Source organism: Equus przewalskii, chromosome 6 (genome assembly GCF_037783145.1).
Source record: "Equus przewalskii isolate Varuska chromosome 6, EquPr2, whole genome shotgun sequence".
Classification (NCBI taxonomy): Eukaryota; Metazoa; Chordata; class Mammalia; order Perissodactyla; family Equidae; genus Equus; species Equus przewalskii.
The window spans coordinates 66,543,109-66,560,390 of NC_091836.1; the positions used below are offsets into that span (position 1 = coordinate 66,543,109).

General features: G+C 45.6%; 1 protein-coding gene and 1 long non-coding RNA gene across 3 annotated transcripts; one reads left to right on the forward strand and one right to left on the reverse strand.

Moving 5' to 3' along the window:
• Window positions 1-3,006: 3,006 nt before the first annotated feature.
• Window positions 3,007-5,163, reverse strand: LOC139084172 (uncharacterized). The gene is made up of 2 exons (XR_011541542.1): window positions 4,912-5,163; window positions 3,007-4,663 (listed from the first exon to the last, which is right to left on the reverse strand). It is a non-coding gene; the product is annotated as an uncharacterized lncRNA (long non-coding RNA).
• KCTD14 (potassium channel tetramerization domain containing 14) lies at window positions 4,632-10,401 on the forward strand. 2 transcript variants are annotated; one of them, XM_008524532.2, is made up of 2 exons: window positions 4,632-5,056; window positions 9,664-10,401. In XM_008524532.2, exons 1-2 carry the CDS (start codon window positions 4,916-4,918, stop codon window positions 10,330-10,332), a joined length of 810 nt encoding a protein of 269 aa, XP_008522754.1. In that variant the 5' UTR covers window positions 4,632-4,915; the 3' UTR covers window positions 10,333-10,401. The 2 variants fall into 2 exon arrangements, with proteins under 2 accessions (XP_008522754.1, XP_070481891.1); XM_070625790.1 differs by lacking the exon at window positions 4,632-5,056 and adding an exon at window positions 6,265-6,701.
• Window positions 10,402-17,282: the final 6,881 nt, after the last annotated feature.

Here is a 17,282-nt window from a genome sequence, read left to right on the forward strand (position 1 = left end):
TAGCACCCCGATACAAAGCAATTCTTCACAGTTACAGAAAGAGAATTTTGGAGTAAGAATGACATGGAGTCCAAGCTTGGCTCTGCCAGTTACCAGCCGTGTGGCCTTCAAGCTGTTCACTTAATATCTCCAAGACTTGGTTCCCTCATCTGTAGAGTAAGTTTACCTACTTGGAAGGATTGACACAAGTGTCTGTGTTCAGTGCAGGTGCTCAGCACATGATCATTTTCTTTTCCTTTCCCTCCTTCACTTGGCACAGCTGACCCCTCTGCTGGGAAGAATCCCCCGCAGGCTTCTCTCAACAAACCTCTCCCTCCAAGACTCACCTTACATGCCACCTCTTCCCCGAAGCCTTCCCAGATCTCCCAAATTGAAAAGCCAACTTCCTCCTGGCATGCCTGCCTTGTTCTTGTCTTATGTTACCTTTACTTTTTAAAAATTTTTCTCTTTTATATTTTTTCATGTTCTCTGCAACTAGTGACCTAATACAAAGATATATTAAGAAAAAAATCAATAATTTCCTCTCTCCCTTTCAACCCCCACCCTACTAAATAACCAACGTTAACCCCTGGTACGTATCATTCTACACCTTTCTGATTATATGCTAACATAAACAGATATTAGTTTATATAAGAGGAGGTTTGTTACCTTTATGGTTTTACACAAATGGATTCCCACTGTATACACTGCTCTGATATTTATTTTTAATTGCTTAATAAATCATGGATGAATGAATAGATATAGATGTACCTCATTCTTTTTAATAGCTGCGTAGTATTCCAAGGCATGGACAAATCATGATTTATTCAACCATACTCCTATAGATCTAATTTTTGCCACCACAAACAAAACAGTGATAAACATATTTGTTCATAAATCCTTTCATAGTAGTACCTTTACTTCTATTGGATAGACTCTCAAAAGTGGGAATATTGGGTCAAGTGGTATCTGTATTTTTTCCTCCCAGTAGACATGGCCATAGTACCTTCCAAAAAGGTCACAGCAGGTCACATTCCAATCAGCAAAGTTTGAGGAGCTATTTTCCTGCATCTTCATCAGCTCTGGCATATTGTTATTCTTCTCAGTATTGGTCAAAATGATGAATGAAAATGGTACAACATCGCTCCTTTGATTGCATCTCCTCTACCCCTACTAAGTTTCAATAACTTTTCATTTTAGTTATTTTATTTTTCATTTCTAGAAGTTCTATTTGGCTTTTTTCAAATCTGCCTGGTCATTTTTGATGATATCTTCTTGCTCTTCATTCCTGTTTTAAATGAACCCTTATATTTATTTAAGCACTTGTGGGGTTTTTGGTTTTATTTTTCAAAGATTGGCACCTGAGCTAACAACTGTTGCCAATCTTTTTTTTTTCTTCTCCCCAAAGCCCCCCAGTACATAGTTGTATATTCTAGTTGTGAGTGCCTCTGATTGTGCTATGTGGGACGCCACCTCAGCATGGCCTGGCAAGCAGTGCCATGTCTGTGCTCACGATTCGAACCACCGAAACTCTCGGCCACAGAAGCAGAATGCATGAACTTCACCACTTGGCCACGGGGCCGGCCCTAAACACTTGTTTTATATTCTGTGTCCAAGAATCGCAATATCTGAGGCACTGGTGGACTAGTTTCTGTTGACTCTTGCTTACAGTACCTTGTTTCCTTTTGTGGTTTGTGACTTTTGATCGTGAGCTTGCATTTGTCAGCCCGATATCTGTGCAGATTCCCTGAGGGTTGGTTTGACCATGTGCTTTCCTCCAGGAAGGGTTTTCATTTTCTTTGTCAGGCATCTGGGGGCACTACCAACCTAAGTCCATTTTAAATTAAATCCCTGGTTGTTGTTGTTATTGTTGACCATGAGAAAAGTATTTGGGCCCCAGATCTATCTGAGCTCTAGCCTGTAGCCAAAAATTCTCAGGGGAGACTTTTCTCAACCCAGAACCAAGGAATGAGACGGGTAAGTTTCCACAGCATTCGCCTTTCAGTAGTGGATTTTTTATCATTTATACTTTTATAGTCTCTGTTCTGACATCCTACGACGTTGTGAGTGGCCCAGACTTTGTCTCCTACTCTCTCTCTCTCTCCTTAAAATAAAAGTTCTAGGTCACTCAGGGTTGGAGAGGACCTCAGGGAAGGCCCTGGAGTCAGTGCTGAATCACCTCAGAGCACCTCAGAGCATTTCCTTGACTTTCTTGCCAGCTCAAACATAAAGATATACACATCAATATTCAATATTTTCCATCTCAGTTTTGAGATGCTTTGTAGCAGGAGGTTTTGAGACTATCTAGTCTTCCACATTACTGGAAACAGAGGCCCAGTATGTTTTCCTATGCTCATGTACTCTTTCATTAAAGTTATTTTGCTCATATCTTTAGGACAGAGACATGTCTCTGGCACCTGTGTCCCCAGCCCCCAACCCTTAGCCAAGGTCGGTATCAGGAACGCATGGTTGAATAAATGAAGTGACAACCCACAACCCACTTCGAAGGAGGGAGAAGAAGGGATTGGACAGGTAGCCATGGCTGGATGGAGTGATGCTGGATGGCTAGTGCCAGGGAGTCTGGGGGCACTGACGGTCACTGAGCCCAGGCTAGGAAAGGCCCATAAATGCATCACTCTAGTGTCTCCCAAATTTCCATGATGACAAGATGCTTGTTAAATGTACGGATTCCTAGGTGCTTCCTTGGCGATTTGGTTTTGGTATCGTGAAGTGGGGGCCCAGAATGGTTTAACAAGAGCTTTAGGTGAGTCTTAGCAACAGGAAAGTTTGGGAAACACAACAGATTATCTCACTTAATTTAATTCTCACAAAAATCCAGCGAAGTAAGTACTCGCATGTATTTTACAAAAGAGGCACTTTGGGTTCAGAGAGGGGAAGTGGTAAATGGCAGCCGGTAAATGGCAGGTCCGGGGATCCATTCCCAGTTATCTCACTCCAAAGCTTTATCTTTTTTCACCAGATACTGATTCATTATTATTATTTTTTCCCAAGTTTCTGAACCATTAGTTTATGACCAAGAGTCATCTTTTTTTTTATTGTGGTAAAAACCACATTAATTTACATTTTAACCATTCTTAAGTGTACAGTTCAGTAATGTTAAATATATTCACATTGTTGTAAAACAGACCTCTAGATCTTTTTCACCTTGCAAAACTGAAACTCTATATCCATTAAACAATTCCTCTCTTCCCCTGGTAACCACCATTCTACTTTCTGTTTCTATTGACTACTTCAGATACCTCATATAAGCAGAATCATACAGTACTCATCTTTTTGTTACAGGCTTATTTCATTTAACATAATGTCCTTATGGTTCATCCATAATATAACATGTGACAGGATTTCCTTCCTTTTTAAGGCTGAATAATATTTCATTGTACGTATATACCACATTTTGTTTATCCATTCATCCATTGATGGACATTTGGGTTGCTTCCACCCCTTGGCTATTGTGAATAATGCTACTATGAAAATGGATCTGCAAATACATCTTTGAGATCCTGCTTTTAATTCTTTTGGATATATATGCAGAAGTGGAATTGCTGGATCATACAGTAGTTCTATTTTTAATTTTTTTACTAACCTCCATAGTATTTTCCATGGCAGTTGTGTTGTCAGTTTTTTTAGATTTTATTCTTCAGAACAGTTTTAGATTTACAGAGAAATTGAGAAAATAGTACAGAGTTGCCACATACCCCACCCTCAGTGTCTCTTATTCTTATCACATCACATTAGTATGGTACATTTGTTACAATTAATGAATCAATATTGATACCCAATTATTAACTAAAGTCAACAGCTTATTCATATTTCCTTAGTTTTCACCTAATGTCCACTTCCTGTTCCAGGATCCCACATTAAATTACATTCAGTTGTCATGTCCCTTTAAGCTACTCTTGGCTGTGAGAGTTTCTCAGATTTTCCGTGTTTTTGATGACGTTGACAGTTTACTGGTCAGGTATATTGTAGGATGCCCCCTACTGGAATTTGATGTTTTCCTCAAGATTAGACTGGGGTTATGGGACATGGGGAGGAAGAACACGGAGGTAAAGCACCATTTTCATCACATCACATCAAGGGTACACACTATCATCATGATTTTATGACTCTTGATGTTGACCTTGATCACCTGGCTGAAGAAGACCGTCAGTTTCTCCACCATGAAGTTGTTCTTCTTTCCCCCCCTTTCCATACTGTCCTCTTTGGAAGAAAGTCACTAAGCACAGCCGGTAGTTTGGGAATGGAGAGTTATGCTTGCCTTCTTTAGGGTTATGTTTTTTTTTTTTTTTAAAGATTTGATTTTTTCCTTTTTCTCCCCAAAGCCCCCCCCCCCCCCCCCCCGGTACATAGTTGTGTATTCCTCGTTGTGGGTTCTTCTAGTTGTGGCATGTGGGACGCTGCCTCAGCGTGGTCTGATGAGCAGTGCCGTGTCCGCGCCCAGGATTCGGGCTAACGAAACACTGGGCCGCCTGCAGCGGAGCGGGCGAACTTAACCACTCGGCCACGGGGCCAGCCCCTAGGGTTATGTTTTAACAAGCAAAATAACCCACTCAACAGGCATCGAGCGCTTTTCATCACTGGTCATGCTTTGCACTTTTAACAGCTGATCGGAGCTGTATAAATAGTCCACATCTGCTGTCTCCTGGATCCTCACTCTTCTCATCTGTAAAATAGGTGTTGCTGATCCTTCACTTTCAGGACTGTAGCCAGTAGAAACTCTTGTCGTCAGTGTCTGTTCCCTCCCCCATTTGGCTGTCGGGGAACTCCGGGGCGAGAAGGGAGCACGGACTAGCCTAGGGTCTCACCGCAAGCCCGCCGACTCCAGGCCAGTCCGGGCTCTAACCACACCCTGGGCCCAGCCGCCCCACCCCGGGGCGGGGAGCTAGGTGCACTTCCGCCCGCCCCAAGTACCTGCATGTGGCGGGCTTGGGCGGGACGCGTCAGCGGCGACGGGCTGCACAGTGCCAGCTGCCTGTGGGACCAGACGATGAACCTGACCGCGGCGTCCCGCTCTGTGCGGCCAGCCAGGGCCGTGTCCCCTGCGGGCCCGCCGGGGGTGAGTGCACAGCCCGGGACGCACGGGGGCCCACCCCGGCCCCCGCGCCTCGTCCTCCTTCAAGGGTCCCTTGTCCGCTCCTTGCCCTGCTCTGACTCCCTGCGTCTGGCGCGCAGTCTCCGCCTCTGGCCGGGCTCTCTCTTTCTCCTTGGCTGTTCCTGCCGTTTTGATCTCTCTCCTTCCGCGCCACCATCTCCAGTCCGGCTCAGTGCAGCCTCTCCTCTTTGGCCTCTTTCCTGCCTGGCTGCCTTTGTTTGTCTCCTTCCTCTCTTCTCGGTCTTTGTTTTAGCTGTCCTCTTTGTGCTTCCTCGCTTGGTCCCCTGTCCTGTCCGCTCTTCCGCCGTCCCTCCCCCTCCTCTGCCCCCACCCTGTCTCCTGGCGGTGGGAGAGGCAGCCCCAACTAAAGGCTGGCCGGAGTATCATTCCCTCACGCCGCAAACCCCTACCCTTTCCTGCCTGCCCCAGCCCTCTGGTTGGGTCCTGAATCCGCCTGCCCACTCCCAGGGCTTGGGTGAAAGGAGTTTGAGGGCAGGACCAGGCAAAGGCTCAGAGCACTCTAGGAGCAGAACATTCTAACCTCTCCTGGCTAGGTGCTATCCTGAAGACTTGTAGGAAAGGAAAGCAGATCCAGTAGTGCGGGACTGTGGCTCTTTCCAATAGGGCAATGATAACGTCATTGTTGCTGGCAATTGACAGAGTCACCTGCTCAGAGGCAGGGCTGCCCTAGGTGCTCAGTAAATGTCTGAAGGCATTACTGGGCAAGGAGGGAGCCAAGAGGGTGCCTGATGCCAAGTAGAGCAAGACTGGCCCTCATCAGAATACCAGGCACTCCTGTAAATCAGTGTTGTGGGTAAGCTCCAGCTGATTCAACAGAACCTTATTGAGCATCCTTGCTGTGCTAAGCCCTGTAGTAGGTACTGGTGACATAGAGATGAATCAGGGATAGTTTTCCCTTAGGAACCTCACAGTCTAATGGGGGATACAGATGAACAAACAGAATTACAAGAGAGGTAACCACCATGACAGTGGAAGCACAGGGCCCTCTGGGATCAGGAGGAGACAACCCATCCAGAAACATTCCTGGAGGAATTAACTGGAAGGATGAGTGGGCAAAGTGAAGGGAGTGGGGCGGTAAGTGAGTGAAGTCCTGGAGGCATGGGGGCCCAGCCTGACCTAGATGGTGGGGGTGGGGGAATGGGAGGCAGGGTTCTGGTAGTTGATTGCTAGGGTTGCAAAGGGCCTTGTAAACCTTGTTAAGGAGTCTAGAGTTTATCTGGAAGGAAATGTAGGGTCACTGAAGTGTTTAATGCAGGGAGTGACCAGATCAGATTTGCACTTCAGAAAAACTGCTCTGGTTTCAGTGTAAAGATAGGATTGGGGGAGGGCACTCAAGAGGGCAGGGAGCCACGGAACTAACCAGGCATTTAGAATTGCCAGGACTTGGTGATTAGTGACCTGGGTTGGGGGAGGTTGAGGACAGGAGTAGAATGCAAGATTACAGCCCGGGTTTCTGGCTCAGACGACTGAGATAGGGAACAAAGGAAAAGGTCAGGGTTCTGGAGTGGGGAGAGATCTTTAGGGGCCTAGAGGACATATGAATGGAGATGTCTCTCCATTGACCCGACTAAAGGTGACCAAAAGAAAGGTATGAATGTTTGGCATGGGAGTTGCAGATGTGTAGGGACCCTTTAGACTGGAACTGGGTGAGAGCTGGCCTGTCTGATTCATCCTTGTGTCCTCGTGGCCAGCACTGGCCTGGCACCCATCAGGGGCTCCTAGAGACCACGTTTCCCCAACCTATGAACACAGGGTGTGGGACAGGCTTTCCCATCCAGGAATGCTTTGGCAGGGTGACTGGTAGAAAAGCTGGGGAAGAGGAGCCACCAGGAAGGGCAGGTGGTTCGGAAGAGGGGTAGAAGAGAAGTCTTTATCTACTAGAAATACATAGTGTAGTATTCATGGATGCTGTAGGAGGTCTGATTCCCAAAGAGATTGGGAGTTTTGGGAAAAAAGGAGGGGGGGAAAAGCGGGACAGAATTAAGAATCTTGGGAACAGGGCCAAGGTCTTATTTGATAAAGAAATGGGGTTGAGGATGTCAGGGCTGGAAGCTATTTTGGGAATTATCTGGAAATGAGCTTCAGAAATGGCACTTGAAGTGCCTGGATTCATTAGGCTTTCAGAGCTGGAGAAACTTAGAGTTCTCTTTGTCCATTTTGCCTCCCTATTTCATAGATGACTAAGCTTAGGCCCAGAGAAGGAAGTGAGCTGCCCCAGACACATCGCTAATTACTGGCGCAGTGGGACTGGACGTTGAGAGGGGTAGGGCACCCATGCTGTGCTGGAGTCAGACTGATAGGGGTTTGATCCCAGCTCCAACTTCATCACTTCTGAGTTATGTGTCCCTTCTTTCTGAGCTTTCCTCACCTGTAATGTGGGGAGATTAAGAGCGCCTGTGAGCTCTCAGTGGTACAGGAGTGATGAGAGCACATCGATCCATTCAAGGATTAAAGTCTGCAGCTTTGCATTTAACTGCCTGCTTTACAGGGCCACCTTGGGGTTAACCAAACAGCCCTGCAAAGGGGCTTTGAGGTTTGTGGGAGAGAGAGGGAATCATAGGTTCTGGGATTATTTTTCTCCTGGCTGTATTGTTTGGCTGCTGTCAGAATGCATCCTCTTGTCTCCCTTCTTCACTCCAGCCTGTAAAACTATCCCCTGGTAGGAGCTGTTGCCATGGCAACTCAGTTCTCCCCAGCAGTTTGGCTGCCTTTGGCTCTGTTCATTCCAGTACTTTAATCTTAGAGGTAGAGCCCACAGACAAGCTGAGAATGAGGTCACACCTAAATCAGACTGAAGGGTAGTCCTGAGCCCTGGCCCTGCAATGACCTTTGATAAAGTCTCCAGGTTGAAAATGCAGCCTTCTCTCTAACACTGCATAGATCTTTGCTGCTGCTGCAGCTATCACACCCCCTAGGAAACCTTCTCTGGCAACCTCCAACACATCCACAAAAGAGCCGACCCCTCTTCCTTTGAGTTTTCCCTCTCAGCACCTACATCTTGCAGCCATCTGTTTCCCTCTCTCCCCTGTGAGCTCCTGGAGGGCAAAGACTGTGTCCTATTCGTCTGCTTAGGAGGGGGCTTGAATGAAATAGGCCCCTCTACATTTGGTTGAATTAATGAGTAACTAAGGGAATGAAGAATGGAGGTATTTGAAGATTGAAAACTAATTTATGTGATGACTCAGAGGGCAAGCTTCGGGGTAAATTGCACCTGAGTTCAAATACTGATACCATCACTTAATAGCTGGTCAATCTGGGGCAACTTCAGCTCCTTAAGCCTTAGTTTCTTCATCTGTAAAATGGGGATTTAATGCATTCTTCAAAAGGATTGCTGTGAGGATTGAGTTAGAGACTGTATGTACAGAGCTTTGCACAAGTGCTAGACTGTGAGAGGAGGGACTGTGTCCTGCTTGTTCCTCACTGTGCACCAGGGACCTGGCACAAAGTAGGCACATACACATTTTATTGAATGAGTGAATTTTAAATAGTGAAAATTGTCTAGGAAGCTGGTTTCTAAGGATAACATCTGGGGTCTCAGCTCATATGTAATGATCGCTAGATGGTCTGCTGGTATTTTTGGCAGCACTTAGTGACTGCAGCCCAACTCTCGGTCTGTTTCCACATCCCTCCCCACACTGGCCTGTGGGCCTCTGCAGGCAGGCACCACATGGGTGTCACCCACATCCTTGGTGCTCAGCCCAAGGTCCAGCATAGAGAAGAGGCCTCTAAAAATTCTGTTGAACAGCTACACCTAACTTACATTGGCACCGCACTTTACAGTTTATGAGGCAGTTTTATATCCATTGTATCTGGTGTTATTGGCCTTTTCACCACCAAGGATATTCCTGTTATTTAATCCCCATAGGCCCATATTTTGAAAAACATCCATCAAACAAATTCCATTTGTTAATTAATCAAAGTCATGCCAATTGCTAATCAGAACTCCTGATCTCTATGAAATAAGAATTTGTATCCCCAACTTCCAGCACAGGATGTTGACACACGGTAAGTAGCCAAGAAATGCTTCCTGAATGAATTTAGCCTTTCTGAAAGGTTGAGAAAGGTTTGCCCCCTACCCCCACCCTTTTTTTTTTTTAAGCTGTATCTTAGATCTTAGATCTGAGCATCCCACTATTGGGAAATTCTAACTTCACAACACCTCCATATACCCTTTTTATAAATGAGGAAACTGAAGCTCAGGGAGGGGAAAAGCCTTGCCAAAGGCCACAGAGTTTGGAGTTTGGGAGTATTCTTGCTGAGAATTGCTTCCACAGCAGCCCCCTCTACTAATATTCTGTGACTTAAACAAGACCGTTAAAATGCTTGAATGGGTATTCTTATATCAAACTGAAATCTTTTTTTCCTTAAAATGCGCACACTCTGGAGCTCTACAGCATAAATATAACCCCCTTGCTAAGATGGGCCCTCCAATAGCTGAAGCCAGTCATCACGCCTCCCCTAGATTCCGTGCTGGGTTGTTCTTTGGATGAAAAGGTCATGAGCTCCCTGGAGGTGGCACTGTTGATTCACTCTGCCTCTTGTGCCCTCAGCTATCTCCCGTCGTAGAGCTGAACGTGGGGGGCGAGTTCTACACCACCACCGTGGGCACCCTGAGAAAACTCCCAGGTTCAAAGCTGGCAGAGATGTTCTCCAGCTCAGCCAAGGCCTGCATAGATGCGGAGGGCCGCTTCTTCATCGATCGCCCCGGCACCTATTTCGGACCCATCCTGGACTACCTGCGCAGCGGGCAGCTGCCCACGCAGCACATCTTCGAGGTGTACCGTGAAGCTCAGTTCTATGAAATCAAGCCTTTGGTCAAGCTCCTGGAGGACACGCCACAGATCTTCGGTGAGCAGGTGGCTCGGAAGCAGTTCTTGCTGCGGGTGCCAGGCTACAGCGAGAACCTGGAGCTCATGGTGCGCCTGGCGCGGGCCGAGGCTGTGGCGGCGCGCAGCTCCGGAGTGCTGGTGTGCGTGGTACCCACGGAAGAGAACGCCGCATTTTGCGCGGATGCCCTCCGCGTCCTGGAGGCGGACAAGAGGTCGGTCATCAAGTTCGGGCCTTGGAAGGCGGCTCCGGACGTCAAGGACCTCCTGGACTGTGTGAAGATGGACATTATGGCCCAGGGGTACCAGGTGGACTATAAAAGCCATAATGAGAAGGCATTTTCATTTGCTCACTCCGATTACTTCTACACATTCCTCTTCACCTGGTGGTGATCCCCGGGGGCAGGGGCTGTGTGTTATGGGCTCTGTTGGGGCTTACGAAATTAAAAGTTGCCTTGAAAAGCCATCTTCCTTTAATTTCAAAAACAAACATCAAACAGCTTCCGAGGTGGTCTACCGAGGCTTGCCCCCAGATATTTATCTCCCCCTTGAGGACTTTCCAGTCATTGCACCTGACTCCACTGTGCTTGCCTAGTGAGGTGCGGCTGCTCCCTGTTTAAGGCCTCATGTACCTGCCAGACCCTTCCGTCAAAGTCCGATGGCAAGGCTGAGATGAACTGGAATAGTTCAACAATGCTTTGGCTGGGGATGCAGGATGACAACAGGAAAAGAACAGGATATCATGAATCTAGATAGTCTGACCTAAAAATGTAGCCTACCCAGCTTCAGCTTGTGGTCCAATCCTCTAACCCTGGTGTGTGCTTCATGAGGAATATGCCAGGTTAGTACCTATACTAGATGCTGCTCAGATCTCCTCTCCCAGGTGCTGTGAGCGTTGGCTGCTAGAGCCTCACAGCTGTCACCTTCTCTAGAGCAGTGGTCCTCAAGGTGTGGTCCCTGGACCAGCAGCATCAGCAACACCTGAGAACTTGTTAGTAATACAAATTCTCTGGCCTCCACCTCAGACCTACTGAATCAGAAACTCTGGGGGTTGGCCTGGCAGTCTGTTTTAACAAGTCCTTCCTGTGATCCTGATGCACTCTAATTTTGAGACCAGCTCTAGAAAAAAAATTGCCATCTTGCTTGTGTAGAGGTACGGAAGACTGACCCCTTACTGCAAGGAGGAACCAACTCGGTTCCAGAGCTCCTTGTGGGATCCGGCTGAAGCCAGTCTTCATCTGACACCACAATCTTGGTTAGGATTCCTCCTCTGCTCTAGCCTGCTTCCCTGACTTCCCTTGCCTGAGGGCCCATCCTCAATAAACCGCTTACACAGGAGATCCTGTTTCAGGTTCTGCTTCACAACCTAAGACATTCTGTAACTCTAAGGAGGACACATGTAGACATTCATCCTTCTCCAAGTCCGTGTCTGGGAAAGGTGACCCCCTTCCCTGCCTAGTAGGGTGAGCAGCCATCCTGGGTTCCCCGGGACTGAAGGTCCATTTAACTGTTAAGCTTTAAGGAATTAATGCTGACTCAGGGAGTTTCAAACTTAAACATAAAATTGCTCAGAACATAGTCATTTTTCAACAAGCATTATAATTCAGTAACCGCATCTGCTTGTATATTTTTTCTTATTTTCAAAGCTTGTTCTATTTTCCTTTTTTGGTATTTAATGTGGCTGGCAATTTAAAGTGGAAAAATCTCGAATGTCTATTTGAACTTTTTATCACGAAGCAATTCAACATTATCAAGGGCATGGAAAAAAAGTTCATACCTTTTGATCAATAATTACACTTAGGAGATTAGATTTCAAGGAGACAGCTCCTTGAGATCTAAATAGGATTGCTTAAAATTTCAGTTTCTTGAATTATGGAAAGGTCAGTGTCGTCCCCGATATTTCTGCACATTCCCAGAGGGCCTGCCCTCTGTGGTCAGCTCTGGGTTTCTGCTCCTGCTGGATTCATTCAGCATAGGGATCATGTAGCTATCTGGAACCTGTTGTTTCTGGTATACAAAATCTCACCCAGATTTAATGCTCAGATCTTTTTCTTAATTTTTGCAAATAACATTCCCATGAGCTATTTCTCACATAGCAGACTGGAAAATACAGGCTAATTAACGGGAGGGAGTTTACAACACAAGTGAAAATAACTTCAAATTGAATATTGGACATATCTATTCTTAAAAGTGTGTCAGTAACCCCCATCACTAGGGCTTTTCATTGGTAGATTGTATTTGTTCCTATTCTTTCTTCCCCCTCTGTTCTTGCCATGTTTCTCTGTAGTTGGGAATAATCTTTCCCACTCCACTGATGGGGGTTGGCCTCATGACTTAATCTGGCCAATGGAGTATGTGTGGAAGTGACAGTGTGCCAGTTCCAAACTGAAGCTTTAGAGGCATGCCAAGTTTCCACCAACCCTCTTGTGTTCTTGTCATTTGCCAGGAGAAGACGATGTTTCAGTTTAGCTCTTTCGTTGCTTTGGCTCTAGCCTGCGTCCTTTAGGAGCTGACTCTTCCTAAGCAATTTACCAAACTATTTTATTGAACAAAGGCAATTCCAATATCTACCCCCAACTTCCAATCCATAATACACTTAAGATAACATACTACTTTTTTCTTTTTTTTTTGTTTTTTGAAAATTGGCACCTGAGCTAACATATGTTGCCAATCTTCTTTTTTTCTTCTTTCCCCCAACAAAGCCCTGTGGTACATGGTTGTATATTCTAGTTGTAGCTCCTTCTGGTTGTGCTATGTGGGGCGGCACCCCAGCATGGCCTGATGAGCGGTGCCATGTCCGCGCCCAGGATCCAAACCCATGAAACCCTGGGCTGCCAAAGTGGAGTGCATGAACTTAACCACTTGGCCACAGGGCTGGCCCAAATAACGTACGACTTTTTATCCCACTTAAGATAGCAAAACAATTGGAAATCAGTCACGTTAGTTATGGTACATGTATATAATGCCATGTTATGCAGCAATTAAAATTACATTTATAGAGGGCTTAAAATTATTGGGGAGGAGAATGCTCCTTTAATTCAATGCAATTTAATTAAATCTTTGCTTCAAAAAGGACTTAAGATGGTGAGGCTTACAAGGCTATGAAAAAAAGACATATCCAAAAAGATGTAAATTAGAAATACAGAAATCAAGTGGACATTCTTGGTTGCCTATCCAATATACTATCTCTTCCCTTACTTTTTCCTAACAGAAAAGGCAAAATAGTAAGGCATATACATAATGTTCAAAATACTATATCTGTACCATTGTGGGGGCATATAAGACTTTTCAGAACTGTTGAGATTTACTAAAGAAAATTATAGAGTCACAGGAGGAAAACTTAAAATGGAATGCTAAATATAACCGTCATTATAATCCAAAGGAAAAACACAAAGAGTAAAACCTTTGAGATTGCCCTCATGGAGACACCCTAGTTTATAGCACTCTGCCAGTTTTCAGGTCTACATAATTCTCCTAGAGTAACTTTTTTTTTTAATTCTCTACTTATTTTCCCCGTCCTTCCCCACACCCCTCCCCAAACATTCTCTTCTCTTTTCTGCTGTGCTCAGTGTCCTGGAAGGCCGATCCCTAGGTACTGCAGGCCCAGTCCCTTTCCTGATTGGCTAAAGACTTGGAAAGTACAAGAGTGAAAGACTGGTGACAAGAAGGCCTGGGCAGTTGGCATGTAGCTGGACCTCTTGGAAGGCTGAAAATATTTGTGTTTCTTATGAATGCCCACCAGAGGGCATCCATTCTAGAAGAGGCTCTCAAAAAATAAATGGGCACAATGATCCAACCTGTAGATGTCAGTCAGCGTCTTTCCCCATTGCTTGCTCAATGGAGTCATGAAAAAGGTGGCCATGATGGCAGGGATGGAGGCTATGCACGGCCTCTACAGTACAGACTTCCTCTCACCAGAGCTGATCTGGCCACTGAAGGATGTCCAAGAGTAGAGACCGACACTAAGCATTTGATATGGTATTATTGCCGGGGGGGGGGGGGGGGGCGGGGACTAGACGCTTCTTAGTGGTAGGCTGATTGCACTGCAGATCAGTTAGCTATACTGTTCTGTAACAAACTGTTGGGAGAAATGCTGGCGTTTCTAAGCAAATGGCATTGACAGCTTTGTTTCAGGATGTTTGCAAAGCTGCTTCGGGGTAGGAAGTAGATTTACTTACATTACAGGGTAATAAAGCTTGAGACATTTCAGGGTGGTAAAAAATGTCTCCCACTGGGTTGGAAGGCAGATTTGTTTCCTAACTGGTATAATAAAGATAAAGTCTCTCTCCAGAGGGTAGGGTTGTTAGTGTTCTTCTTTTAAGATCGAGGGTTTCCTAAAGTCAGTGTTCTTCATCTGTGTTGCAGATCTATCGTGTGCATGGCATTCACCGGCATCACCTGCGATGCGCTTTTGGGGGGTGGGGGGCAGGAGAACCAATACAAACATGAAGTTCATGCCACCTGCTATGCTGTGAATAGTAAACTGTCTAAATCCATTTTGGGTTGTCTCCTTACCAGCTGAATCCATGGAAGTGTGGCAAGTCACCCTAGTAGCTGAGGGACTGTCTGACTACATGACAACACCCTGATCCTAAAACTTAATTAACCATTAATTATTTCTTATAAACTTATAGATTGGGCAGTTCTTCTGGTCTTAGCTGGGCTCACTCATGCATCTGTAGTCACATGGTGGATCAGCCTAAGCTGTCCTCAGTTGGGTCAACCTAGCTTTGTTCCATGTGGTCACTCACTCTTCAGCAGACTAGGTTGGACTTATTCTCGTGGCAATGGTAGGATTCCAAAATCAAGCAACAGGCCTTGGGAACTGGTATGTGGATAGACATTGAGACCCAGGCTCAAAACTAGCACACTGTCACTTCTGCTACATTCTTCTGGCAAGGCACAAGGCTAGCCCAATTCAAAGGGTGGGGATATAGCTCACATATCTCTTGTCTGTTTTTTTGCTGAGGAAGATTTGCCCTGAGCTAACATCCATGCCAATCTTCCTCTATTTCTTTTCTTCAGTATGTGGGCCATGAGCACAGCATGGCAGCTAACAGAGTGATGTAGGTCCATGCCCAGGAACTGAACCTGGGCTGCCGAAGTGGAGCATGCCAAACTTAACCACTAGGCCACCGGTGCTGGCCCTACATTACATCTCTTACAGGAAGTAACTTCAAAGCTACATTTCGAGGAGAGGAGAGGAGAATTGGGGCCATGTTTGCAATCATTCTACTGCACACTGGATCCTTCCGTCAGGGAGGGAGTGGTGATTTATCCTTACAGGAATAGATACATATTCCAGATTCAGATTTGACTTTCTTACTTCTTTAGACTGAATCTTTGCATCCCCCCCCCTCAATTCCTTTGTTAAAATCCTAACCCTCAATGTGATGGTATTAGGAGGTGGGGCCTTTGGGGGGTGATTAGGTCATGAGGGTGAAGCCTTCGTGAAAGGGGTTAGTGCCCTTATAACAGAGATCCCAGATAGCTCCCTTACTTCTGCCATGTGAGGACACAGTGAGAAGATAGCTCTCTAGAAACCACGAAATAAGCTCTCACCAGACACTGAATCTGCCTGCACCTTGATCTTGAACTTCCCAGCCTCCAAAACTGTGAGAAATACATTTCTGTTGTTTATAAACCACTCAGTCTTTGGAATTCTGTTATAGTAGCCTAATATCTATATATAGCCTATTGGTTCTGTTTTCCTGGAGAACCCTGACTAATACATCTAACTGTGGTGTTTCTGCCAGCCCTACCATTCATAGATACCTTATTCATTTTCATGTATTTCACTCATTGCCTCTGACTAAGGAGCTTACGTTACGGTGAAAAAATTATAGTAAAGAAATTCGTTGGTCTTGCTAGGCACCCCAACACTTTGATGCAGCCGCTCTGACAAAAACAGCATAGTGACTTTTTGCAGACTCAGTTATGGTGCTAGCTGAGAGACAGCACATTGTGAGTTTGAAGTGCTGTCTTACAGGTTTGTGGTATATGCCTTTTACCAACAGCTAAAATATAGTACTGTTCCCCCCACAGTTAGAATACATGGGTCTTGGAACTAAGGGGTGGAGTTAGGAGTGGTTCTTGTCATTTTTACACCAAATAACTCATTTATGAATTTTTGGGTCCAATGGGTTGGGAGTACTTAGTCTCCAAGGGAGAAACAGTTCCACAGAAGAACAGAGTTGTTCCATTACACTGGCACATGTAATGAGACTGCCCCTGGTCACTTGGGGCTCTTCTTGCTTAGGCAAGAGGCAGAGAAGGAGTTACTATACCAGTCTGAGTGACCCAGATTTCCAAGGAGAAGTTGGGTTGCTGTTATGCAATTGGGGAAAGGAAGACTATTTGAAGCCTAAGGGATTCACTGGGGCACCTCACTGCATTCTCATGCAATAATGAAAGTCAAAGGCAAATGTTATCAATTCAGTAAAGACAGTTTTTCATTTCAAAATTAGATAATGGAATATTCTTGTTTATGTACTAGTCTGCCCCCAGCTTCTTAATTTTATTTCTATGGCTCATTCCTGTTCCCTGTATGCACTTTACTCTCAATATGTACTGAATTTCCTTTGGTTTTCTGAGTGCACCAAACTCCTTCCTGCAGCCATGTATCTAATAATATTGATGTGGATCAAGGCTGCCCCAGGGAGAGAAGCCCAAGGCGTCCTGGCCTACATGCTGATCTATATGACCCAATTCATATCTAAAGTTACACGACCACACAGTAACCAGACCCCACGTGCACTGATACCATTTAATGATTTTTCACATCATCTTTCCTTTGTCTAGTAGAAAATAAGTCACGTACCCCTGCCTTATAAATTTAGCCCTAATCCTCAACACATTGCAGCCCTTCACTGCCCATGGGTCCTGTCCCTATGCCTACAGACCTTTACTGCCCATGGGTTCTGTCCCCATGCCTACAGCTGTTCACTGCCCATGGGTCCTGTCCCCATGCTATTCTGTGCTATTCTCTGAATAATGGAGCACTACTACCAGACTTTGAGAGTCCAAGAAATCTTTCTTTTGACTCTTTGTCTTGCCGAGCCCGCAGCATTTCTTCTGGTGGCCTGTACGGGGATCTTGCTTCATTGGCTTGTGAACTTAAACTCTGGTAAGTGCCCTTTTCTTCCTTGCGTCTTCCTCTTTTTCAAGGATGGATCTAAGTTCACTTCTCCATCAGGAACCTTCTTGGACAGCTGTATGAATCTAAGTTTGCTGCCCATGGCTACTCTACGGGGCAAATCTTGGCATTTAGCCTGAAGAGAATCAGTACCTTAAGCCTGAGGGTGATGAAGAACGAATTAAGCCATTCCTTCCTAATCCTGTCT

What these genes read in the sequence shown, in the direction of transcription:
- KCTD14 (XM_008524532.2), top strand. Translation starts at nt 4,916, where the DNA reads ATGTGGCGGGCTTGGGCGGGACGCGTCAGCGGCGACGGGCTGCACAGT. An exon ending in CCCCTGCGGGCCCGCCGGGG is followed by an intron (nt 5,057 to 9,663) that starts GTGAGTGCACAG and finishes TTGTGCCCTCAG; the next exon opens with CTATCTCCCGTCGTAGAGCT.